At 41.4% G+C, this 26772-nt stretch overlaps 1 protein-coding gene across 11 annotated transcripts in view; it reads left to right on the top strand.

Annotated features, from left to right (window-relative positions):
* The first annotated feature begins 5622 nt into the window (after positions 1-5622).
* LOC125456039 (paralemmin-2-like) overlaps positions 5623-26772 on the top strand; it is a 114767-nt gene continuing 93617 nt past the window's right edge. For 4 of the 11 annotated variants that reach the window (XM_048538677.2, XM_059648037.1, XM_048538672.2 and 1 more), the window contains exon 1: positions 25317-25654. Coding sequence is in view for 1 of the 11 variants with exons in the window: in XM_048538671.2 (XP_048394628.1) it covers positions 25637-25638 (2 nt within the window). In the remaining 10 variants the exon portion in view is untranslated. Of the gene's footprint in view, positions 5715-21863; positions 21986-25316; positions 25655-26681; positions 26707-26772 lie in introns of those variants that run through there. The other 7 variants (XM_059648038.1, XM_048538674.2, XM_048538671.2 and 4 more) reach the window with 5 other exon arrangements.

Here is a 26772-nt window from a genome sequence, read left to right as displayed (position 1 = left end):
TCATCACAGGTTTACAGGGTTTATAGGGTCATCACAGCTAATGAACTTAAAAGAACCGATACAGGCAACAAATAAAACGAACGTCATCTACAAAATACCTTGCAAGAACTGTGACAAACACTACATTGGACAAACTGGCAGGAAGCTAGCCACTAGGATACATGAACATCAACTAGCCACAAAACGACATGACGCACTATCACACGTATCCTTACATACAGATAAGGAAGGACACCACTTTGATTGGGACAACACATCCATCCCAGGACAAGCCAAACAGAGACACGCACGAGAATTCCTACAGGCATGGCATTCCAACCGGAATTCCATCAACAAACACATTGACTTGGACCCAATCTACCATCCCCTGAGAAAAAGAACAGGAAATGACATCACCAACCCAAGGAAACCTAACCAAATAAATAGAAAGCGGTACATAACACCAGCGCTTCGTCGGAGGCTCACTGATGACGTTAACTAGAATGGTGACGAAACGTCTGAAAACTAACCTTCCAGCTCAGCGAGCAAACTCACATCCAGAACCTCAACCTGAGCTACAAATCTTCTCAAAATTTGAATGAATTGACTAGCAGAGCCATTCTTGCTCTTATTTTCTGTATTTCTATTTGAATTAAATTTCCCATCTTTACCTGGTATGGCTTATGCGACTATAGGCTGACAGCAATGTAGCTAATGTTTAACTGCCCTCTGCAATAGCCTAGCAAACCACTCAGTCCAAGGAAAATGACTACTAGGCAATAAATGTTAGCCTTGCCAGTGACACCCACATCCCATGACAGAATATAAAAATGTCATTTATATACCAATTTTGCAAATAATCATTTCAAGGTCTTCCTTCCTTCCTAAAGCAGCTAAAACTCATATTGTCAAAGTGGGCCATGTATTATTTTACCATTGACTAGTTATCAGGACAGATTGTCAAGAGGCATTCCGAAACTGAGATAACAAGGTGTAGAGCTGGATGACTACAGCAGGCCAAGCAGCATCAGTGGAGCAGGAAGGCTGACGTTTCAGGCCTAGACCCTTCCCTTCCTGCTCCTCTGATGCTGCTTGGCCTGCTGTGCTCATCAACCTCTACACCTTGTTATCTCAGATTCCCCAGCATCTGCAGTTCCTACTATCTCTGACATTCTGAAGCTGACAACATGTACCAATTTTATATTCACTGAAAACCTTGTTAACAGGGATACTAAAGTCAGATATGGAAGAAGATTCCCAATTTGTGTGTGTGTTTGTGTGTCTGCATATGTGTGTGAGGGGGGAGTGAGTGAGTGTGTGTTTGTGTGTGTGGGAGAGAGAGAGAAAGTGTGTGTATGTATGAGGGCATGTGCGAGGGGTGAGAGAGAGTGGCCGTGTGTGGAAGAAAAGGAGAGATAAAGTGTATGTGTGTGCAGGAGAGAGTGAGTGTGTGCACATGCGGGAGAGAGAGTGCGTGCACGTGTGTCTGTGTGCGGTAGAGAGAGTGCTTGCATGTGTGTCTGTGTATGGGAGGTAGAGAGAGAGAGTGTGTGTGTGTGTGTGTGCAGAAGAGAGAGATTTCTGTCCCTGTTCTAGAAACAATGCAAACCTCACATTGGCTGGCAGCCTACATTCGAGCAGTAGGACCCAGTACACTGTGACCCACACACAGGCTGGCTGGCATACATCAGTGCTGAAGCCAGTGAGTGTGCACTAAGAAGGTAATGTGAAATATACAGAGGTTGACTACTTCCAATTAACTTGGAAAGTCAGTGAATCCTAAGAAAAAAGCAAAGAGCTATAAGATGCATCCTATGCAGATGCATGAGATGTGAGTTTCTTTGTGTGTAAAGTGATTTGGCAGAAACGAGCATGTCATGGATATCCCTGAGCTCCAAAGTAGGGACACATTTGCATGGTAGCTCGGACAGAAATTCAATGAACTGCGGCCGGATTTTGCAATATCTAGTTTCTCAGTGAAGGAGAGAAGAACGAATAGCAGTGTATAAATAAGGAGAGTGAGACACAATTGCATGGAAATAAAATCTCACTGCTAAGTCGTGAGCTTCTAATTTGGCTTTTTACGACTTGAGTTGAAAAATTAGGAAACTTCTTCTCAACGTCAAGGCTTATTCATATTCACTACTTTTTTCAACTTTCTTGCCATTGCTCATGTCACACCAGGGAGATGAAAATTCCACACCTTGAGCAATTGCTTTGATGGCTGTGTTCTGGTGATCAATCCTTCCACTACCTCGTCACAGCTCTGTCTGAAGCCAAGTAACTGATAGTTTCGTCAAAGTCTCCATAAAGGTGAATGAAGAGTGGCCTTATTGTAAAATTATGCATCATTTAATAGGTTAGACGGAGGGAAAATGTTCACTTGTGGAGGACATCTACATCTAGGGAACATAAGTATAAAATAAATGGCAGTACAAAGCTGGTGCATTCCTGAATGAAGGTGCATTTAGTTTAAATTTTTCATCCTGCACTTGCCAGGACAATTTTCAAGAAATACTTTTTTAAAAGAGGAACAACTTTCTTCTACTGTATGAAAAGAGCATGTTGATTGACTGGCAAGTCGACATTGATGTATAGAGACAAAAGTATGATTTGTTGGAAAAGCTCAGCAGGCCTGGCAGCATCTATTGAGAGAAATCAAAGTTAATACTTCAGGTTGAGTGACCCTTCTTCAGAACCAGTTCAGGAAGGGTCATTTGACCCAAAATGTTAAATCAGACTTATCTCCACAGGGCTTGAGATCGGTATGACAGGTCGGCACAACATCGAGGGCCGAAGGGCCTGTACTGTGCTGTAATGTTCTATGTCCTATGTTCTAGATGCTGCAAGACCTGCTAAGCTTTTCCAGCAATTTCTATTTTTGTCTCTGATTTACAGCACCTGCAGTTTTTTCAGCCTTTAATAATGTATAGAGATTTACCACGAAGAATGTTTTAATCAACTGATGACTGACGGTTGATCATCAAGCTTTGCTTAAACTTAAACCAGACAGCTGAGTCAGATTGGCATTACCCTGAAGAATGAACCAAAGAATGCTCACCTGTTTTGTTCAGTTGAAATGGTTGTAGTGTATGCATACATCCTTACTGTCTACAAAGAACTGAGCCCTGCATATACCATAAGTATGTGCATTATGTTCAGGAGGGCCACACTGCAAGCCTGCCTGACCATCTAAATTGGTTGCCAGGGTAATTACCAGCAGAATCATAATTAGTTAACAATCATTGTTCAATTGGAATCTGTTTAAGAATTTTGCAAACATGGACTGGTTAAGTATAGACAGTATCTTGCAAACAGTCGAAGAGACATGCTGTTTGATACAATCCACCAGTCTTTGGGATGTTCAAGATAAATACCTGGCATCATGCTGGCACTGAAATTCAAGTATCACATTACTCATATGTGTGATGGGCAGATGTTTTTCGGATTCATAGCAGCATTTTTTAGTGGCAGACACCACTCATGTTGTTACTATGTAGTACTACACAGCTGGCTTTACTTTTTACTCGAGTACTCTGATACCTTACACTTCTAGGGTAATCTAAGACAAACCTGTCATTTTTCAAGGACTGAAAGTGATGGCTTTCGGCCCTTTCATGCATTTGCATGATATATAGTGATTAATAACTTGATTAGGGTAGCCATTCATTTGCAGGATGATTTTGATGCACCCCATTTCAGAATCACGTTTGCATAATGACCAAATGGTTCAGGCCCTATTTACCAGCTTGTAAATAAGACCAATCAAATAGCATGTGAAGTGCAGGAATCTCAATGCATATATTGACCTGAGAAGGTAAGCATGCACTGGACTGTAGTTTGTATTAGAGATCCGCCAGCAGATTTCTAAACTAGCATATTGAGGAAGGCAGCTCATTTTGACTAAAATACAAACAGAGATCAGCAGATGATGGAAGTCAGAAATAAAACCAGAATTGCTTCAAAACCTCAGGTCTAACAGCATCTGTGGAGAGAAGTAGAGTTAACGTTTTGACACCAGTGACTGTTCATCTGTGCAAGCATTTATATTTTTAATCTATATATTTTTTCCAAATATTTAAAAGCCAGGAGTTTCAATGCCTTTACAGCTATACAGCTTTCTTTTATTGCTCCTTTCAGCAATTCCAATGAACTTCACAGGTCCAATGGTTTACACTTGTTTACATACATTCATGCTCGGGCGATGAGATGGGGAGATGACGGCCTACTGCTATTATGACTTGGCTGTTAATTCAGAAACGCAGCTAATGTTCTGTGGACCAGGTTTGAATCCGACCATGCAAATGGTGGACTTTGAATTCAAAAATAACCTGCAATTAAGAGAGTACTGATACCCATATAACCATTGTCAATTGTCAGAAAAAACCACCTAGTTCACTAATATCGTTAAGTGAAGGAAATCTGCCATCTTTACCTCTTCTGGCCTACATGTCACTTCAGACCCACAGCAATGTGGTTGACTCTCAAGTGCCCTCCGAAATAGCCTAGCAAGTCACACAATCAAAGGCAACTTGAGACGGGTAATAAATGCTGGCCAGCCAGCAATGCTAATTTCCCACAAGTGAATAAAAAAAACCTTTAACAATCTCACAGGACAGTTACTTTTCGTAAAGGCACATTACCTCTCAGAAAATCCACATGATCTTGTGGCAAAGTGTCCTAGGATCTTATCCCAAAGGACAGCTTACCTCTCTAAAGAACTTCAGGATTTAAAGTGTATATTGTCATGTTTTGGGTGTTCCGGTAATGATAAGATCAATCTGAGCTGTCCTGATGAAGGGTCCCGATCCAAAACGTTAACTTTCCCGCTCCTCCAGCTCCACATTTTATTGACTTTGACTTCCAGCATCTGCAATCCTTGTTATCTCCTGCATCACTTTAATATGTGCAGGTCTTTCCATGAGTATCAAATTTGCAAATAAAATCCAAGTCATATCCTTCATCTCCCCACCTTCTAATCAGTGCCAGAAAAATGGCATGTATAATGTTCAAGAGTAGGAATTCTACCTTCAGAATTATGCCACCATCTTTGTCATAGTGGAGAAGCTCTCCATCTTTACAAATATAACCTTTGCCAGACCTTGCATCATCTTGTATTTTCCATTTATTCACTTATCACTTACCATTGAGTTCATGTACATGAAACAAACATTAAAGGGGAGTCACTAAAATTAGGCAATTAATCTTATGATTATTTATGCTACTGTGTACTTCTGAGTGCATGTGTAAATTTTATGAACATCTTTAGAATCCAGGCCAGTGGACTTCATAATACTACTTGTAACAATGAATGCTATTTAGAAATAGCGCACACTTGTTTACATACATGTGATGTTATGCTTCTGTTCAGATTTGACCAATTTTGAATCCAAGAGTGCCAGTGGTACAATAGAAAGCAGATAAAATAATTTGGAACTCCCAAACTTAGCTCCACTGCACCTGTCCCTTACATGGACTACTTTACAAAGCAGGAACGTTTTATTTGATTCATTTTGATAGCTGCCAAAATGTCAAATAATTGTGCAGTTTTGAACTGTAGCTTTCATTGTTCTGTTAAATGGTTTCCTGTGCCAGGCTATGACCTGAGGAATCTATGCTATGATGATGTAGTAACAAGATTTACCAGCTGTGAGAGTCCAAATCTGAGGAACTTCCAGACTGAACACTTCACTGAACAACTGGTGCAAAAGCTGCATTTCTGTACCGCCTTTGAGGTAAGATCAATTCTGAGTTTCTTTTTATAGAATGAAAAGTCAGTCTAACATTTAAATTCTGCTGTTCTTTTGTATTTTTTTGAACTTGTCTAAACTTCATGCTTTTTTGTAGAACAAACCAGCCTAATTTCAGTAATGTTTCTTCAAATTAATCTGCATAAATATTATTTTATTAAGACAGCATTTATAAAAGCTTTGTTTAAATGTAGGTTATAATCAAGACTAACAGATTATACACCAGTAATATATTTAATCAGTTCATGTTTAAAAAGTTCTGCATCAATTTTTTAAGACCACAAATAAAGCAGGCACTCATATCTCTTTACAGCACTACTCATGAAGGTAAATAAGCCTTTAATGTTACATTTAACTGCTTGAATTTTTCCACAATATTGCCCTGATCTCCAGTCTGTATTGAGCCTGAATACCTTGCAATGAGCTCTCATCTGTGCAGTATCTTGATCTTAGCACAAATATTTCTGCTCAGAAAATTTAAGTGAGTGTTTTTAGTTCCAAATGTTGCACATTGCTTCTTCAAAGCAGATTTGTCATTTTACACGGCTAAAATCTTCAAAAGATTTGAAATAAGCAAAGTTATTATTTTCCCACGGAACTAAAAAGATTTCTGCACTATAAAAAACATTCCAATGGAGATTTTTCGACTTTTAATATTGGGGCCAAAGTTTTTCAGAAAGTTCATTCCTGCAAGTGTTGTTGTGACCTGAAGGAGGTCTATTGAATTCCTTAGATTCCTGTCCATATTCAAATGGCGATCTTTGCTAAAAATACAAATAGAAACTATTGGAAATACACATTAGGTCTGTGAACATTAATAAACAAGAAAAGGAAAATTAATTTTCAGGTGCTGAACCTTTGTAGTATGTGATACTGGTAGTAATGCTGAGACTGTGTTTATCGGTTTCATCTAGCACCGGTTTCACTGCAATTGGTAAGGTCTGTAGGATGGAGATTTATTTCATTTTTGGGAAGCAGGAACCCATATCACTGCTGTCAGCTACCTTCCCTGCAACCTACTTTTACTTCACATCCTCAGGCCTCTGACCAAGAAAACTGATCTCTTTTTGTTGTTTTTAAAAATGCAACCTCCCAGTTCTGGGGATTGTAGTCTCCTTCCCTGATCTGGAACTTGTATTCTACCTTAGGGGTTGGGCACACTTGCATGAACTGTAGAAGAGCATCTCTTAACCATTCAAATATATCAATAATACACCAGGTTCAGATAGAATCTACAAAACATTAATCACAGAGGTAGAGAGTCTCTGCTTCTAACTAGCCACAGAGCCAACCTCTGATGTCATTGCCCTTTTAAGAGGCAAGAAAAGATTTTGTCACTTACAAGGCTGATTGTAAATTTACAGCTCTGAGAGAGGTGGAACAACTGTCAAAATTATAGCAAATACGTGGCAGAAAACCTGCGAAAAGATGAGGCCTCCAATTAAGCAATTTAACCCTCTACTGTCTACCTATTTCAACCAGCGATCACCACACTTTTCAAGCATGGTTATTGACACAATGAATTTCAAAATTGCTCGTTGTTTCACTCATTGGCCTTATTGCTGTTTATGCTTTACCATTTTCATCTATAACATTTCTGCAAAAGGTCTTGGGACATTTTGTTGCATTGATGGTCTTATATAAAAATAAGATGGTATTATTAAACTGTTACTGAAGTGCCTTAATAAATAACCAAACTTAAAAATAATAGTAAATATTAAGACAGAGTGAAATCTTTAATTTTAACTGAATTCAGTGTAAATTTTGACAGTTGGTGTTTACCTGGGTGTTTAGGGGCTACTATAGTAGCAGTGAATATTAATAGAAACAGGTCTCTTCTGTTCTGGTGTCATTTGGCCAATAACCAAACTGTGCTTTTGACTATATCAGTGTAACAGAACTTTGCACTTAGGTAATAAAGTTTGGTATTGGAGGGGTTAATGCATGGAATAATCCTCACAAGGAGTCTTTTATACGTTATTTCTGATGACATGGGTGTATACGTCCGGACATTTCCTTTTGGAAACTGAATAGAAGTCAACTCCTACAAAGGAGAACCATTCTATTTTAAAAGTTAGAAGAATTTGGAAAGAATTACATGCATCCGTGAGCAGAGGAAACCATGAGTCAGAAGGTGGCTGCGATCATGAATCTAAACTGAAACAGGAATAAAGGAAGGGGTTGATGATTTCACAGATTCAGAGATCAATTCAAGTAACTAGATGAGAGGTGTGAATATTACACTCTAGTGAAATGCATTCGGTGCTGTGACAAAAATGACTGCACTGACAGAATTATGTGGCATGTCAAACATTTGACTCAAAGCTGCAACCTTTGAACAGTGAAAGAGTATCAGGCCTAACTAGTCAATTATACATTCTGAACCACTGAAGTCATTGCTGCTAATGTAAAGGAAGATTGTGCTTAAACTGAATTCTATCCATGGCAAGTTATTTTTAAACAAACCAAGGAGAACGCAGTTCAAAAAACTGCACAGGTCTCCCAGTGTCATTTTGATTGTGTGAAGGCCGAAGAAGATTTACTAGGCTAATAGCTGGAATAGGCAGTTGTCTTATAAAGACAGTTTGGACTTGTGTCTGCTGGAGATGCAACTTAATAGGAAAATATAAGATCCGAAAATGTCTTGACCGGGTGGATGTGGATAGGATGTTTCCTTTTATGAGACAATCTTGAATTAGGGGTCTTTAAATAATGGGTAATTTCATTTAAGACAGAGATGGTGAGAACTTTTTTTCCTTTGGAACTACCTTCCTCAAAAGCTGGGAGAAGCAGACTGAATATTTTTAATGCAGAAGTTATTAGATTCTTGATAAGCAAATGGGTGAAAGTTTTGGGGGAGTTGGTAGGAATATAAAATTGAGATTACAAGCAAACTAGCCATAATTTTATTGAATGGAGGAGTGGCCTACTCCTGTTCCTAATCTATATGTTCTTATGAATCAGTACAAACACAAAAGTACAATTTTTCTCTTTATTTAGTGTGTGTTCTACCTACATAAACTGTATGTGCCTGTATATAATTCATTCTTTGTTATAACATCCCTCATAAGAATTTTTAAGATGATTACAATTGCAAATGAAATCAACATTCAAAGGGTTTAAGATATCATTGAGTGACAGAATAGGCAACACATATATTATAAACTTGCAACTATTTCGAACTAAGAGTTCTGTCTTCCTTGTCAAGGTTAAATTTTGTGCTTTAGTGTGACATTTTTGGATTATTCCTTAGGACACAGAAACTACATCACCACATATTGCAGAAGATCAACAAAATAAATTCGGCATAACATAAGGATGTCAGTCTTTAATTATCTATTTATAGAAATATGTCACAGCCAAATGACACCAGAACAGAAGAGACCTGTTTCTATTAATATTCACTGCTACTATAGTAGCCCCTAAACACCCAGGTAAACACCAACTGTCAAAATTTACACTGAATTCAGTTAAAATTAAAGATTTCACTCTGTCTTAATATTTACTATTATTTTTAAGTGCAATAAAATGTATCCACTAACTCGTGTTCCCTTCTTGTTATCCAGACCTATTGCAAATGGCAGAAAGCAGAAAGTCTTAATTCTGGTTTGGCGCTTTCAAAAATATTGATCCTAGATCATCAGAGATGGAACAACAGATAGTTGTAAATTTAAATCTTCACAAGATGTACTGGTCTGACCAAAGAAAGCATTTTGTTCCCTTCCAGTATCCATACTGACATGCAGACATTGGAAAAGGTACAGAGAAAAAGCACACGGCAATCCTTGTGTTTTACCAACCAGGAAGAATTGTCTGAGAGCATAGGAATGTACTGGACAGGAAAAACTCAGCACATTCTATCTGGTCTCAGAAAATAAAAACACTTTGTAATCTCTCTCCTATCTTCTAAATCTCCTGTCAGAAAATCTATTCGCATGCCCCGTGAATTTTTCCAACATCGTTTTTTTTTCCAGGTGTCCTTTCCATTTATTCAGCTCTCTCCATGTGCAATAGTTTAATCCAACCCGTCTTTCTACCTGTTTTATTTTGGGCTTGATTCTGATCAGACAATATTTAGTCTAAAAAGAACATAACTGAAGAGACAACTATATTTCAGTCTATCAAATTCGTACTTCAAGTATATATGATAGTGGTTAAGATCAGAAAACAACACATTGAAAAGGAAATTTGAAATTGATATGATAAAGAATCTATGTATTGAAAAGAGAAATATATTTGGAATACGCTGCCAACTATTGGGCCAGGTGATGGCATAGTGTTAATGTTATTGGCCTAATAATCCAGACCCTCAACCTAGTGTTCTTGGTGCATGAGTTCAAATCCTGCCATGGCAGAGGGTGAAATTTTAAATCAATAAAACACAACCTGGAATTAAAAAGTTGGTCCAATAGCAATTTTGTAACCACAATCAATTGTCACAAAGAACCCATCTTGGTTCACTAATGTCCTTTAGGGAAGGAAATCTGCCATCCTTACCTGGTCTGGCCTACATGTGACTCCCGACCCACAGGAATGTGCTTAAAGTTGAGTGGCACGGTGGCTCAGTGGTCAGCACTGCAGTCTCACAGCACCAGGGACCCGGGTTCAATTCCCGCCTCGGGCGACTGTCTGTGTGGAGTTTGCACATTCTCCCCGTGTCTGCGTGGGTTTCCTCCAGGTGCTCCGGTTTCCTCCCACAGTCCAAAGATGTGCAGATTAGGTGGACTGGCCATGCTAAATTGCCCGTAGTGTTCAGGGGTGCGTGGGTTATAGGGGGATTGGTCTGGGTGGGATGCTTCAAGGGGCGGTGTGGACTTGTTGGGCCGAAGGGCCTGTTTCCACACTGTAGGGAATCTAATCTAATCTAATAAATTAGGTATGAGCATTAATGTGGGCATAGCCAATGATGCCCCACAACTCAATTAATGTTTTCAAAGAAAAAGATGGCATGTTTAAACATAGTCAAACGCATGGCTGAGAGAGTTCAAGTGATGAGGTTAGATAGGTCAAGATTGAAAATGCTTAAATAAAAGGATTTTCATGGGCACGTTTTGGGGGCGGGGGGGTACATAGTAGAAGCAGACGTGGGTGGGCACAGAGCTTTGTGCCATTGGCAGGCTGTTGCCAGTTTGCTGTCATCAACCTCCACTGCCACCCCAGACCATTTACGGGGAGTCCAGGTCACTAATGGAAAGGGTTTGCACCCACAAATTGGAAATTAGCTAGTTAAATTCATTGGATTTGGAGTTGGGGGCTAAGTGTGGTATGTCAAAATTTGCAGATGACACTAAGATGGGCAAAAAGTGCAGAAGACACTGAAAGTCTGCAGAGGCATATAGATAGTCTAAGTGAGTGGGCAAAGTCTGGTATATGGAGTACAATATTGATAAGTGTGAGGCCATCCATTTTGGCAGAAATAACAGCAAACTGGACGATGTTTTAAATGGTAAAAGAATCGCAGCACACTGCTGTGCAGAGAGACGAGGATGTCCTTGTGCATGAATCGCTAAAAGTAGGATTGCAGGTGCAGCAGGTAATTAAAAAGGAAAATGGAATTTTGCCTGCCATTGCTAGAGGGATGGAATTTAAAAACAGGGAGGCTATGCTGCAGCTGTATAGGGTCCTGGTGAGGCCACATCTGGAGTACTGTGTGCAGTTTTGGTCTCCTTACTTGAGAAGAGATATACTAGCACTGGAGGGGGGTGCAGAGGAGATTCACTCAGTTGATTGCAGAGTTGAGAGGGTTGGATTATGAGTAGAGACTAAGTAGACTGGGATTATATTCATTGGAATTCAGAAGAATGAGGGATGATCTTATAGAAACATGTAAGATTATGAAGGGAATAGATAAAGTGTAGGCGGTGAGGTTGTTTCCTCTAGCAGATGAGACTAGGACTAGTGGGCATCGCCTCAAAATAAAGGGAAGCAGATGTAGGACTGAGGTCAGGAGGAACTTCTTCACCCAAAGGGTTGTGAATCTGTGGAATTCCCTGCCCAGTGAAGCGGTTGAAGCTACCTCACTGAATGTTTTTAAGGCAAGGCTAGATACATTTTTGAACAGTAAAGGAATTAAAGGTTGTGATGAGCAGGCGGGTAAGTGGAGCTGAGTCTCAAAAAGATCAGCCATGATCTTATTAAATGGCGGGGAAGGCTCAAGGGGCCAGATGGCCTACTCCTGCTCCTAGTTCTTATGTGGTTATGTTTTTATGTAATGTAACTGACATCAGAACCTGAAAGGAATTGTCCCGTCGGTAGACCAGGGAGCTGGCAACCAGCAAGACTCTATCTCCTCCTGAGCATCATGATGGAGGTCAGCTGATAGCTCTCCAGACAATACAGGGTGAGGACCCCCAGATGAAGGGCCCAATCCAGAACACAAAATTCTACAAATCAGTGTTGACAGTGAGAAAAAGAGTGCTGATATTTTTGGCTGTTTATTTTGAGAGTTAAATTCAGAAGGATGTGTGTTTTAATAAAGGGGAATTTGTCTTCATTGTGCTCTTCTTTGGGCAACACACTGGGGACCAACTTCATGCTGTAGTTTCCCATGCCTAATATTCTCCAGAAATTCTTCCAGAAATTCCAGGTAACCAACTTAGAAAGTGAAGCTTTTCAATCACTCTGCGAGACAGAAAGCTGGCGTTCAAATTTAAGCAAAAAACAATGCAGGACATTACTACATGTCTTCAGGACCTATTCCAAACCTGTCATTGACTGAGAAAATGTGTCAAGTTACACATACCATGCTCCACAATTAGTGAGTGAGACTACGACATGATGGTAGCACGATGGATAGACACCACAGTTTCATTTGAAACTGCACCTACAGAAAGAATAGACCAATCTGCCCTTTGTATCAGAGATAATGGGAACTGCACAATCTGGAGAATCCGAGAAAACAAAGTGTGGAGCTGGATGAACACAGCAGGCCAAGCAGCAACTTGGGAGCACAAAAGCTAACGTTTCAGGCCTATTCTAGACCCGAAACATCAGCTTTTGAGCTCCCCAGATGCTGCTTGGCCTGCTGTGTTCATCCAGCTCCGCACTTTTTTATCTCAATCAGCCCTTTGAATTTGTTTTGCCATTGTATTAGATTACAGAAAACTGTACCAACTTTTATTTTACTACCTTCACCCTACATCACACAGCACCTAAAAGGACTCCAACACCTAGAAATGACATCCAAGTATAATATTGGCTTGGGGCAGATAACAAGTTATTTCCATCTATTTATTTCTGGTTGTAATCTTGGTTGTGCTAGCCTACTGCAACTGATTTGTTTAGTCAAAATGGGTCAGCAGTGACACAGTAGACAGTCCTTGTGTTTTTATTTAAGCAGAAATTTCTAACGGTATGACTGAGGAAAGTGATTGGGAGAAAACTGGAGGATACGATTTAACAGAATTACCAGGCACACTAGGAATCCCTGCTGAATCAGTCTGATAAAATCAGCTCCTACATAATGCTTTCTCCTAAGCCTTTTCAAAATAGCTAACAAAAAAAAATCAAAATAGGGGAACCATAATTGATTCATAGAATTCATAGAAAACAGGTGCAAGAGTAAACCTTTCAAGCCTGCATTACTATTCAATATGATCATGGCTGATCATGCAATTTCAGTATCCCACTCCTTTGTTCTCTGCATACCCCTGGATTCCTTTATCCACAAGAATTATGTACAGCTCCTTCTTGAATATATTTAATGAACTAGCCCCAACAAGTTTCTGTGGTCGATAATTCCACAGATTGTTTTATAACTGTATGATTGGTCACCAGTAACTTCACCAATGACAGCTATGATGAGCTCCATTCTGGAGTACAAGCTTGGTGTTGCAAGGAGAAGTGTGTGTCACTGCCACTCGATGGCAGATGAAGTTTCCTTGTGTAATTCTGTGGTTTTTAGATCATCATATTCACATGTAGAGGAGCCTGGTGAACTTTGTAGCAGGGGTTGGAAGAAAATCAATGCCACCACCATTACCTTTTAGGGTTGGAGGTCCTCGTACCAAATTTAAATCACGCCTAGACATGCCCAGTATGCATCACTTGGATTCTTGCCATGCATGATTGCAATTAAACAATTTGACCTTCCACATCTTTCTGGTCAGCGTGCCACCATTCTTGGGTTAGACTGCCTCCCTTCCAGACAGACATCTACTCTTGGTTAACTTTCTTGATCCTCATGCAATATACTCCTCCTTTCCTTGACAGTTATTCTCCGTAGCACAATAATAACACAACTTAGAATATTGCCATACAGTCACAACTATTGCATGGCATAGATGAAAGCTCCCTAAGTAGGCAAAGTAGCAATTGCTGCAAGTATAGCACCTTGTCTACTGCTCACCTCTTAAATGCAGTCCGTAATCAAAGATACATATTGCTTATTCAGAATATTTTAATTGAGAGGCGGAACTTAATGCTAGTGAGCAGGCCCTTTACAGAGACTAAGGCTGCAGGAAGTGTCAGTATTTGCCATGAAGAAGTTCAGCACACCTTTAAAATTCTAAGAGGCAAAAACCTGCCATGAAACGTGACTCCTGGCCTCTCTTGCAATTAAATTCATCTGTCCCTTCCCCTGCCATACTCCCTGCCTCCCAACCTGCTTCCTATTCCCCGAAGCAGCACAAAGTTCCATCCAACTGAACCAAATTCAGGGGAAGCTGCTATTCCCTCGTAGCTCGATTGCCAATCATGTGCCAAACAATGAACACAGGTTGCATGATCCACATGGTTTGCTTGCAGCTTGTTACAAAGTCAGAGTGTGTCATGTGACAAATAGGACATTTAATTAACATCAGCACTTTACAGCTTGGCATACATCATTAAGCATCCTGCAAAAATGGCACTGACAACCCCATGCAGTCTTGCAAAGCAGGACTCCAGATCACATTTGACTCTTTTAAAGACATACCAGATATTAAGACCAGAGGACCATAAGACATAGGAGGAGAAATTAGGCCATTCAGCCCATCGTGTCTGCTCCGCCATTCAATCAGGGCTGATAAGTTCCTCAACCCCATTCTCCTGCTTTCTCCCTGTAACCCTTGATCCCCTTGATAATCATAAACCTATATATCTCAGTCTTAAATGTGCTCAATGACCTGGCCTCCAGAGCCTTCTGTGGCAGTGAATTCCATAGACTCACCACTCTCTGGCTGAAGAAGTTTCTCCTTATCTCCATTCTAAAAGGTCTTCCCTTTATTCTGAGGCTGTGCCCTCGGGTCCTAGACTCCCCTACCAACTGAAGCATCTTCCCAATATCCACTTTGTCCAGGCCATTCAGTATTCTGAAAGCTTCAATTAGATCCCCAATATGAAGTGAAAGGATATTTTATAAGGATATGTTCCGAGAGGAGAAGAATGAACAAAATAACAAATAATACATTCATGCTTAAAGATTTTGTTATTTTAGAAGAATAGAAAAATAACATCCATTTGCACATTGTAATTAATATCAGAAATTGTTTCATATCCTTCTTCTCACTTAAGCATTGAGGTGTACAGTGTTAGCCAATGGTTTACAATCTATTGACATAGAACATAGAACAGCACAGCAAAGAACAGGCCCTTCAGCCCATGATGTTGTGCCGACCATTGATCCTCATGTATGCACCCTCAAATTTCTGTGACCATATGCATGTCCAGCAGTCTCTTAAATGTCCCCAATGACCTTGCTTCCACAACTGCTGCTGGCAATGCATTCCATGCTCTCACAACTCTCTGTGTAAAGAACCCGCCTCTGACATCCCCTCTATACTTTCCTCCAACCAGCTTAAAACTATGACTCCTCGTGTTAGCCTTTTCTGCCCTGGGAAATAGTCTCTGGCTATCAACTCTATCTGTGCCTCTCATTATCTTGTATACCTCAATTAGGTCCCCTCTCCTCCTCCTTTTCTTCAATGAAAAGAGTCCAAGCTCAGTCAACCTCTCTTCATAAGATAAGCCCTCCAGTCCAGGCAGCATCCTGGTAAACCTCCTCTGAGCCCTCTCCAAAGCAACCACATCTTTCCTATAACAGGGCGACCAGAACTGGACGCAGTATTCCAAGTGCAGTCAAACCAAAGTTTTAGAGAGCTGCAACAAGATCTCACGACTCTTAAACTCAATCCCCCTGTTAATGAAAGCCAAAACACCATATGCTTTCTTAACAACCCTGTCCACTTGGGTGGCCATTTTAAGGGATCTATGTATCTGCACACCAAGATCCCTCTGTTCCTCCACACTGCCAAGAATCCTATCCTTAATCCTGTACTCAGCTTTCAAATTCGACCTTCCAAAATGCATCACCTTGCATTTATCCAGGTTGAACTCCATCTGCCACCTCTTAGCCCATCTCTGCATCCTGTCAATGTCCCGCTGCAGCCTACAACAGCCCTCTATACTGTCAACGACACCTCCAACCTTCGTGTCGTCTGCAAACTTGCTGACCCATCCTTCAATCCTCTCATCCAAGTCATTAATAAAAATTACAAACAGTAGAGGCCCAAGGACAGTGCCCTGTGGAACACCACTCACCACTGGCTTCCAGGCAGAATATTTTCCTTCTACTACCACTCACCGTCTTCTGTTGGCCAGCCAATTCTGTATCCAGACAGCTAAGTTCCCCTGTATCCCATTCCTCCTGACCTTCTGAACGAGCCTACCATGGGAACCTTATCAAATGCCTTGCTTAAGTCCATATACACCACATCCACAGCTCGACCCTCATCAACTTTTCTAGTCACATCCTCAAAGAACTCGATAAGGTTCGTGAGGCATGACCTGCCCCTCACAAAGCCGTGTTGACTGCATTTAATCAAGCCATGCTCTTCCAGATGGTCATAAATCCTGTGCACTTAGCCTATACTATTCAGTGGGCCACAGCTATAAGCAGATTATCTTCAAAAAAAATAAGATTATTACCAAGGGAAGTGTTTCATTTGTTGCTTGGAAGGTATTAATGGAGATATGATGCCTTGCAATCTCATCTTTCAAAATTGAAAATTCTGCCCACCATATGTGAGGCTTTATTGTGCACAGGTATGAGTATACTTGCAATTTTAAAAGAGAGATTTTGAGAATCTCAGAAATCCACTTCAAAATAATTCTTCACAAAAGGATTTTAAATTTCAGTTTAAGTAGATTTTGAAATGACCTTCTGTACCTAAATAGAAGGAAATTGTGTTTTGTAATGTAAGAACAAATTAACTCTTCTCATGGGAATGTGCTAATACACTTGTTGGGTATATATAAACATTTCACCAGCATTCCATTGCTCAGAGAGCAGAGGTCTCTGTGTGCATTACAGTATACATATGGAATGCTTCTGCGGTACAGCTGACATGCATAGTCCTAGTACAGCTGACATGATAGCACGGTGTTGCAGGTCGATATTTTCACACTGTAGGTTCGACACATGAAGTCATATGGTTATAGAGTTATACAGCACAGAAACAGACCCTTTGGTCCAATTCATCCGTGCTGACCAGATATTCTAAACTAATTTAGTTCCATTTGCCAGCATGTGGCCCATATCCTTCTGAACCCTTCCTATTCATGAGTCCACTCAGATGCCTTTTAAATATTTAATTGTAGCCATCTCCACCATTTCTTTTGGCAGCTCATTCAATACACTCACCATTCTTTGAGAGAAAATGTTTTCCCTTAGGTCACCTATGCTGACTAATTTCGGACTCCGCTGGGAAAAAGACTTTGACTTTTCACCCAAGCCATGCCCCTTATGATTTTATAAACCAGTGTAAGATCACCCCTCAGTGTCCAATGCTCCAGGGTAAAAATCCCAAGACTATCCATCTTCTCCCTATAGTTCAAATCCTCCAGTCCAAACAATATCCTTGTAAATCTTTTCTGAATCCTTTTGAATTTCACAACATCATTCCTCCCTAGCAGAAAAAGCAGAAGTGAATGCAATATTCCAAAAGTGGCCGAACTAATGTCCTATACAGCCGCAACATGACATCCCAACTCCTATACTCAATGCACTGACCAGTGAAAGCAAGTGTGGTAACCCCCGCTTAAATAATGCAGTGTGGCACTGGAGGAACGCAGCAGGCCAGGCCACATCAGAGGAACAGGAAAGTTGATGTTTCAGGTCAGGACCCTTCTCCAGAAATGGTGGAGTGGGGAGGTGGAAGGGAGCTCAGAAATAAATAGAGAGAGGAGGGGTAGAGCTGGGGAAGTTAGGTGAGATTGAAAATGCCCTCAACTGCATCTCTCGTATTTCCTGCACCTCTGTCCTCACATCCCCTCCCCCTAACAAAAATAAAGACAGAATCCCCCTTGTTCTTACATATCATTCTCCACCACTTGTGCCACCTACAATCCGACCCCAAAGCCAAAGACATATTTCCTCCCCACCCCATCTGCCTTTCGTAGGGACCGCTGTCTCCACGACTCCCTCGTCGGTTCCACACTCTCCACTAACCCCACCATACCTGGCACCTTTGCCTACAACAACAGGAAGTGTTACACCTGCCCCTACACCTCCCCCCTCACCTCCATTCAAGGCCCAAAACAAACGTTCCACATTACACAGGGGTTCACCCGCACATCCGCCAATGTTGTCTATTGCGTTTGTTGCATCCTGATGCGGCCTCCTCTACATCGGCGAGACCAAAGCAGAGGCTCGGAGACAACTTTGTAGAGCACCTGTGCTCTGTTCGCACAAATTACAACACCTTCCAGTCGCCACCATTTCAACTTCCCCTCCCACTCCCACTCTATGTCCATCCTGGGCCTCCTCTGTTGTCACAGTCACACCACCTGCAAACTGGGGCAGCAGTACCACATATTTTGCCTCAGGAGCCTACAACTCAATGGCCTAAACGTGAATTTTACCAGTTTCAAAATCTTCCCAACTCCAACCTCATCCTATGTCCCACCTGAATGACCCGCTAAGCATTTTTCTGCTGTGTCTTTAGAGGCCACAACCTGGGCATTAATGACACATGCTATCTCTTGCTATTCCCTTCTGAGGGTACTTCTCTAAGTCTTCTTAGCCCAGGCCTTTCTCCTTGCCTTCACTCAATAGTGTGCCCGAGGCAGCTTACTTGAGGTTGGTGCCTTTTCTCAGTCATCCTGCCACGGTGGAACAATAGCACTGCTGCCTCACAGCACCAGGGACCCGCCTTCAATTCCTGCCTGGGGTGGCTATCTGTATGGAATTTTTAGGTTCTCCCCATGCCCTCATGGGTTTCTGTCAAGTGCTCGGGTTTCCTCCCACGGTCAAAAGATGTGAAGGTTAGGTGAAGTGGCCAGACTGAATAGTGTCCAGGAAAATGCAGGCTAGGCAAATTAGTCATGGTAAATGCAGCATTAAAGTGATGGGGTGGATCCGGGGGGGAAATCTCTTCAGATGATTAGTTTAAACTCGATGGGCCAAATGCCCTCTATCCGCACTCCAGGGATTCTAAGATTCTATAATCTCCTTTGACCTCCAGTGTACCCAAGTGATTATCCAGCAACCTGCATTCCACTGGTACAGCCCTGCTTTTGTAAAACAATGCCTTTAAAAAGCAAAGACTGCCTAGATTATGCAGGTTATTCATAATATTACCCAGGCAACTATACGGCACCGAGTCTGCCAAAGGTTCTACAAAGAGAGGCGCAATACATTTTCTCAGGGTCGCGTTGCATTGACGAAAATGAGGCAGGTGCACCAGTTTTATATGTTGCCCACCCATTACAGAAGGGGTGAAGTAGGGCATTCCCATGTCCGAAACTAGGACAGACCAAATTCTACACCCTGTGACTCATTCATAAAATATGACAAATCATTGGAAACACTTAGCAGAGCTAGAGAAATAACATCATGCAAAGGACTGTGAAAAGATGCTGCAAGATTTTAGCAGAGATAATGGGAACTGCAGATGCTGGAGAATCCAAGATAACAAAGTGTGGAGCTGGATGAACACAGCAGGCCAAGCAGCATCTCAGGAGCACAAAAGCTGACGTTTCAGGCCTAGACCCTTCATCAGAGAGGGGGATGGGGAGAGGATTCTGGAATAAATAGGGAGAAAATGGGAGGCGGACCAAAGATGGAGAGAAAAGAAGATAGTTGGAGAGGAGAGTGTAGGTGGGGAGGTAGGGAGGGGATGGGTCAGTCCAGGGAAGACGGACAGGTCAAGGAGGTGGGATGAGGTTAGTAGGTAGGAAATGGAGGTGCGGCTTGAGATGGGAGGAAGGGATGGGTGAGAGGAAGAACAGGTTAGGGAAGCAGAGACGGGCTGGGCTGGTTTTGGGATACAGTGGGGGGAGGGGATGAGCTGGGCTGGTTGTGTGATGCAATGGGGGGAGGGGACGAACTGGGCTGGTTGTGGGATGCGGTGGGGGAAGGGGAGATTTTGAAGCTTGTGAAGTCCACATTGATACCATTGGGCTGCAGGGTTCCCAAGCGGAATATAAGTTGCTGTTCCTGCAACCTTTGGGTGGCATCATTGTGGCACTGCAGGAGGCTACCCGATGCAATGATGCCACCCGAAGGTTGCAGAAACAGCAACTCATATTCCGCTTGGGAACCCTGCAGCCCAATGGTATCAATGTGGACTTCACCAGCTTCAAAATCTCCCCTTCCCCCACCGCATCCCAAAACCAGCCCAGTTCGTCTCCTCCCCCCACTGCACCACACAACCAGCCCAGCTCTTCCCCTCCACCCACTGCATCCCAAAACCAGTCCAACCTGTCTCTGCCTCCCTAACCTGTTCTTCCTCTCACCCATCCCTTCCTCCCATCTCAAGCCGCACCTCCATTTCCTACCTACTAACCTCATCCCACCTCCATGACCTGTCCGTCTTCCCTGGACTGACCTATCCCCTCCCTACCTCCCCACCTATACTCTCCTCTCCACCTATCTTCTTTTCTCTCCATCTTCGGTCCGCCTCCCCCTCTCTCCCTATTTATTCCAGAACCCTCTCCCCATCCCCCTCTCTGATGAAGAGTCTCGGCCTGAAACGTCAGCTTTTGTGCTCCTGACACGCAAGATTTTAGCAGTTTGTTTTAGATTTGCCAATCATGTCTTTAAATCTTTAGGGATTAAGAGAATTTAAGTGTAATTCATAGCTCATAAATTAAAATTGAATAACATTTTATTAAATTAATCAGGAAAGGGATTGAAAACCCTGACCTTCATTCCCACACATTATTCAGATGGAAGTGCTAGTCTGCTGTTGTTAATGTTCAACTTAAACTGAGGCCCCCTCAGAGTACTGACCTTGATCTTGACATCTGATACATTTTAATGCAATAGTGTTCTCTACCAAAGTACAATTTGCTTCCATAGCAAATTGGATTCAGTTCAGATCTAACAGAGTTCTCTTATTCATTTATTACCCTATCCATTGCTTCTTTCCCAGGAGAAAGAAGTCACAGAAATAATTCCACCTCTTGCTGTTCCACATGTAGTTCTCTAGTGCAATGGACCTCTTGTACATTTCACTGGAAAGGGGCAAAGAATAATCCACTAAACAATTAGCTACAAATCTAACCCTACAATGCGTGATCTTCCGACTTCATAGTCCATGGGGAATTTGAGCCTGTTCTAATGGACTGCTAAGGGCAACGGTGAGTTGCCAAAGCAATCAAGTCATCAAGCAATAATCAGTATACCAATTACCCCTTTAACGTTAACCGCTGGGCCGGAAGTCTGTGTTCATGTCCCACCTCCCCTGCAGAAGAGTCATAACATATCTGAACAAATTAATTTGAAATAATAGACAAATATAAGGGCGGACCTGATGGCTTCTCTCATTCAAAATAAATGGCTGGAGAGTTTGTAGATGCACCAGCTGTGATCTTCTAAAACTCCCTAGAGCCAGAAAAGTCCCTGTAGTTTGGATAATCACCAATGTAACATTACCATTCGAGAAAGAAGGAGACAAAAAGCCAGGACATATTTAGTTTTGCTAGCTAACGTCAGTCATTGGGAGAATGCTAGGATCCCTTACTGAGTAAGTAGTAACAGAACATTTTAAAAATCGTAACATAATCAGGTAGAGTCAACATTGATTTATAAGATCAGTTCAAACATTAACACTAAGGAGTATTCATCTTACCATAGAATGCAGCTACAAACTCGATTGAACAAAACAAATGTTTATATACAAACTACTCCACCATTCAATAAGATCGTCGTGGATCTGGGCCTTAAATCCACATTCCTGCCTAGCCCTGATAATTTTTTATGTTCTTGCTTAACAAAGATCTATCCACATCTGCTTTGAAAATTTTAAAAGTCTCTGCCTTCACCACCAATCAAGGTATGGAATTCCAAAGATTCACTTAATCACAGAATTGTTATTAAATTATTTTAGTTTTGAGCTGCAATGTTTTAGCTGACTCTGAACAAAACTCTAGAGAACTTTTTTTGCTTGATCACTTTTTATAAATGAATGATCTTTCAACAGTCAGATACATTAGAGATATTTAAGAGACATTTAAGTGACTCTTGGATAGGCAGATGGATGATAGCATTATGTAGGGTATGCAGGGTATTTTGATCTTCGTAGGATAATAGGTCAGCACTACATGGTGTGCCGAAGGGCCTGACTGTGCTGCACTGTTCTATGTTCTAGGTGACTCCTGCTATTTCTCATGTATATACTTTTTGTACATGTATATGTGTATTCTTTTGGAAAAAGGCTTTGATACACCCATCTCTCAGAAACTAAAATCTTATTTTAATTTCTTTCTCTACCTTAAAAGTTTATGCAGTAGATTTTAACAAGCAATTGGTTCAAATCTCAGCACCCAACTACTTTGGTTTTGACATGCTCCAATGAATCCTTTAGTGTGATCAATTCTGACAATCACCTCTCCTAGCAACAAAAAAAATGCTGCTGCTTCTACTGACTTGCTGACAAGCTGATACATGGGTCAAAATACTGACTATCAGCTGAAAAGAATCTGATAGGTGGTCTGCATGGAATTAGTTCTAGCTATAAATGTAAAGGCTTTCCAGAGTTGCGTATTCATATCCTAAAATGCAATGATAGTCAATGTATTTTCATGGTTTGTCTTCCAGAATGTTGGAGCCGCCTCATACAATTAGCTTTATCGTTTCATTAATCAGCTCGGCTGGCCTTAGTAAAATCTGAATAAATCTAATCTATAAATTACAAATCTTTGATGGAAGAGCAAGGGAGATGGCATAGTGTAATATCACTGGACCAAAGATCCTGACTAATGGCCTGGGGATGTGGTTTTGAACCCCACTAGGGCAGAGGTTGAAATTTGAATATTATTTTTAAAAATATGTAATTTTAAAAAAGAATAGCTAGCCATTGACACTATTTTCATTGTCCTAAATACCTACCTTGTTCACTTCCTTTTCAGAAGGAAACATGCTGTCTGGCCTACATGTGACTCTAGACCCACAGTAATATTGTTGACTCTGAGTTGTGCTGTGTGCTGCCAGGACAGCCAATCAATTCAAGGTGACTAAGGATGTGCCGCAAGTGTTGGCTTTGAGAGTGACACCCATATCCCATAGTTGAAAAACAAAACAGAAAGCAGAACATACAGGTGATATGAATAAACTTGTGAGTTGACCTTTGGGGTGTGGGGTGCCTCTTGAACCCCTCTGTAAGTCAGAGTGCTGGCTGTGTGGAATCGATAGGGTCTGGTTGTAGGCTGTTTGACCTCCCCTCCTCCACAGAAGGAAGTCAGCCCTGAATTTCAAAAAGTCTGTTCCCAGCAATAAAACGCTGACGTTGGGTATAAGGTGAGGATGTATGTTTAGGCCAAACAGGCCGAGAGATAGACCTTTATCCTGCAGCGGGAACAGGTAAGGCCCAGGCTTTTAAGTCAAGCACTATTTCGGGAACTCATGAAATGTGGAGGTGGGGGTGACAATGAAGATCGGGTGAGGGGGAACGAAATGGTGTTTTTAGTCTTCAGGGAGTTGGTCTCCCCAAACAATGTGCCTTCTTTCCTTTTCAAAGCTTCCCTTCGTACTCTGAGCTGCCTGCCACTGCCCAGCAAGGTAGATATTTGCTAAATCCATTTGTTCAGAGATGTGAAGGGAAAAAGACAGAGTTAACATTTCAGGCCCGGTGACCCATCTTCAGAACTCTGGTCACCAGACCCGAAACGTTGACTATGTTTTTTTTCCTTCACAGATGCTGCCAGACCTGCTGAGCTTTTCCAGCAACTTTGTTTTTGGTCCTGATTTACAGTATCCGCAGTTCCTTCGATGTTTTTTCTTTCTGTTCAGAGATGTAATTATACACTCTGGAATGAGAGGCAATTGAATGTACACCTCCTGGTACAGAGGTAGGGGCACTACCACTGCACAACAAGACCTCTTGCACAGCATTATATGACAGTAGAGGTGGATCAAGGCTCCTAATTGCAAAACAATTGAGCAGGCACGGAGGCTGATAGTTTTAACAGCAAGTAGTCCTAGTTGCAACCATTCCCATTCAGATCCCCCCTGGGTTCTGGGAAAAGGGTCAGGATAAATGGGAAGGAGGGAGGCTGGCCATATGACATCTTTTAGTGCTCCTTTCCCCTCCCTTAAACACAGGCAGCAAAGGGCAGGAAAATCTAGTCCAGAGTCTTGTAACAAACTATAAATGACCAATACCTTGTTCCTATCATGAGTTTGTTTAAATGGAAAAATATACACATTTTTAGTGTGGTGCTGAAGCAATCAGACTAAGGGATGAAGTGACCCAATTAACTGACTGCCTGCTGACTTATAATCCTGTTTACATTCGGCCTACTTCTGAAAGTGGTGAAATTATTTCGAAGCTAGCAGCAAAAAAAGCCATCTCAATATCAGCCTGTGCCATCAAATCTAACGTGCAGCTATTTCAGAAACAATAGCATAATTAAGGCATACAATTTTACTCCAAGGTGAAATAAATTGTGCATTGTATTAACCTAGACTTAGAAATGAAGCCAAAGTGAACTAGTGCAAAGCCAATCTGGAATTCCAAAACTTCACTGTCTCCCTCTTGGTCTTTAAAATCTTCATCAAGATTTGTAAAAGCGTCTCCTAACGAGGCTCACGTCTCATTTTGTCTGGTAACTCTAGTGTGAAATTCCTCAGTATATTTCATTACATTAATGTGTTAGAATAGGGATTGCTTATGGGGGTGATTTTAGAGAAGGTAATTTTATCATGACCAGAGAGTATAGTTCACAGTATAACCTCCTTCGTATGTTGAGTAAATTATAATTAATTGGAAAGAGAAAGAAAGGATAACAGAAGATGTGGTCGCTCATCAAAACTCAACATTCTAGGCTTTTTTTCAGATCTCGTCAGGCCAAATGCGAAGCTCCTATTGTCAAATTCCCAGCATTTGTATATGTTTAGGCGTCACTTTTATTCCGAAGATGAGAACAAGATGACAAAAAAACTGGCAGATTAAAAAAAAGACTGACAGTACCGAATGACAGGGTTTTAATGATGGGGGTGGAAGCCGTGTAGTTGTGTTATCAATCTATCAGCTGGTGCTTGTTTATAAAATATATAGAGTCAGTTTGAAGGGAAAAGCTGATTGACGCGATGCTAAAGCATAGGAAGCTAATTTAGGACAAAAGTAATTTGCTAATTGCCTTTGACTGCCAGTGCGTGTCGTACAGAAGACAGCTGTCGAGCCAAAGGATAGCAAAGCAAGTTTGAGCATTCTGCATAAAACACTGGAATGGATTTGGGCACTGATTCATGTAGTCAGGAATGGTATAGAGCTGGCTGATGTGCAGGGGAGTGAATTTGTACATGACGCTACAAATCATTCACCGGTGGCGGTGAAATCCAGCAACCAGTCTGTGCCCTCGGCTGAGCTCTTGATTAGCCCAGAGCTCTTATTATAATTCACGATGTGAAATCATGCAGAAATTTTCCACGTACAAAGAATTTTCTTCACCTCTTAAGGAACATTGCTTTGTGGACTGATCTGCACATGTAAGAGCGCAGTTGGGTAAGAATGAAAGTGTTTCCTTAAATAAGCTCCTCCTTTAGGGCTGCGTTATTAGAAGTTTTTTTAGGAAGTTTAGATATAAAAACACTTTTCCACAGCTTTATTCTATGTATGGCTGCGTCTACTTCGTCTTGAAATAAAGCAAAGAAGGGCAGTGTTATTTTCATCTTGTAGTAATCTTTTAATTATGCATAATCTTGTTACAAACTCAGCATTAAGTGCTTGTAATACAGTTCTACAGGGTTTGAACCAGATGTCCATGTTTAACGTTTGTAACGCGATGACACTTCCACAGGTGAAGGACGATATTTTGATAATGTTCGAATTTGAATATAAAGCTCTTCAGGAAGTTTGTCCTAAACAAGCATTTTTATAAAAACTTTGTGCACTCTCATATTCTAACTGTATCACACCGCCCCCCCCCCCCCCCCCAAAATTCACCGTGTACCTTATTGCGTCTTCAACGTATCCTTATCTCAAAGCGCCCTCACTGACGCGGTATAAATCCCACAGACCGCAAATGACGTGAGCCACCAACTAACCTGTGATAGCACTGACTCTGGGAGAAACTTTGAGGAGGATGTTACTTTCTGCTATTCATCAGTGTTAATAAATTTGCTTAGCCCTGCCTGAATTCACCAGGAAAGTATAGCAAATCCTTGACTTGAAGGGTTTCATTTGCTCAGGAAACCTAAGGCCCTGGGAAGCACAATACTCGCTGGTAAATTTAATTAGGGCTCCCAGCTGTATTATGAGGAGGATGATCCAGATGTCCCAGAACACCCAGATGACACATTACCATTAATAATGAAAAATGGAAGCGAATAGGTTTGGGATGTTTGTCCTGATTCTAATAGCCAATACTTCCACCTGCTAACCACGGCCAATGCACCCACCCCTCAATATCTCCTGCCCCTATTGAGGTCACTATTTCTTCCAAAAGGACTGAGAAACTTTTCTGACAATTTGTATATTCTTCAGTAGTGTGTTGAAATGCTAGCTGGATGCTAACATTAAATTCTGGAGTGACGGTTGAACCTCCTGCCTCCAAGGTAACTTTGCTTGCATTGCTGAATTCCATATTGTTAGGTGTGAGGGGGAAAAATAATACAATTTGA

Source organism: Stegostoma tigrinum, chromosome 8 (genome assembly GCF_030684315.1).
Source record: "Stegostoma tigrinum isolate sSteTig4 chromosome 8, sSteTig4.hap1, whole genome shotgun sequence".
NCBI lineage: Eukaryota > Metazoa > Chordata > Chondrichthyes > Orectolobiformes > Stegostomatidae > Stegostoma > Stegostoma tigrinum.
Note: the sequence above shows the minus strand (reverse complement) of the source record. Positions and strands in the feature narration are given on the sequence as shown.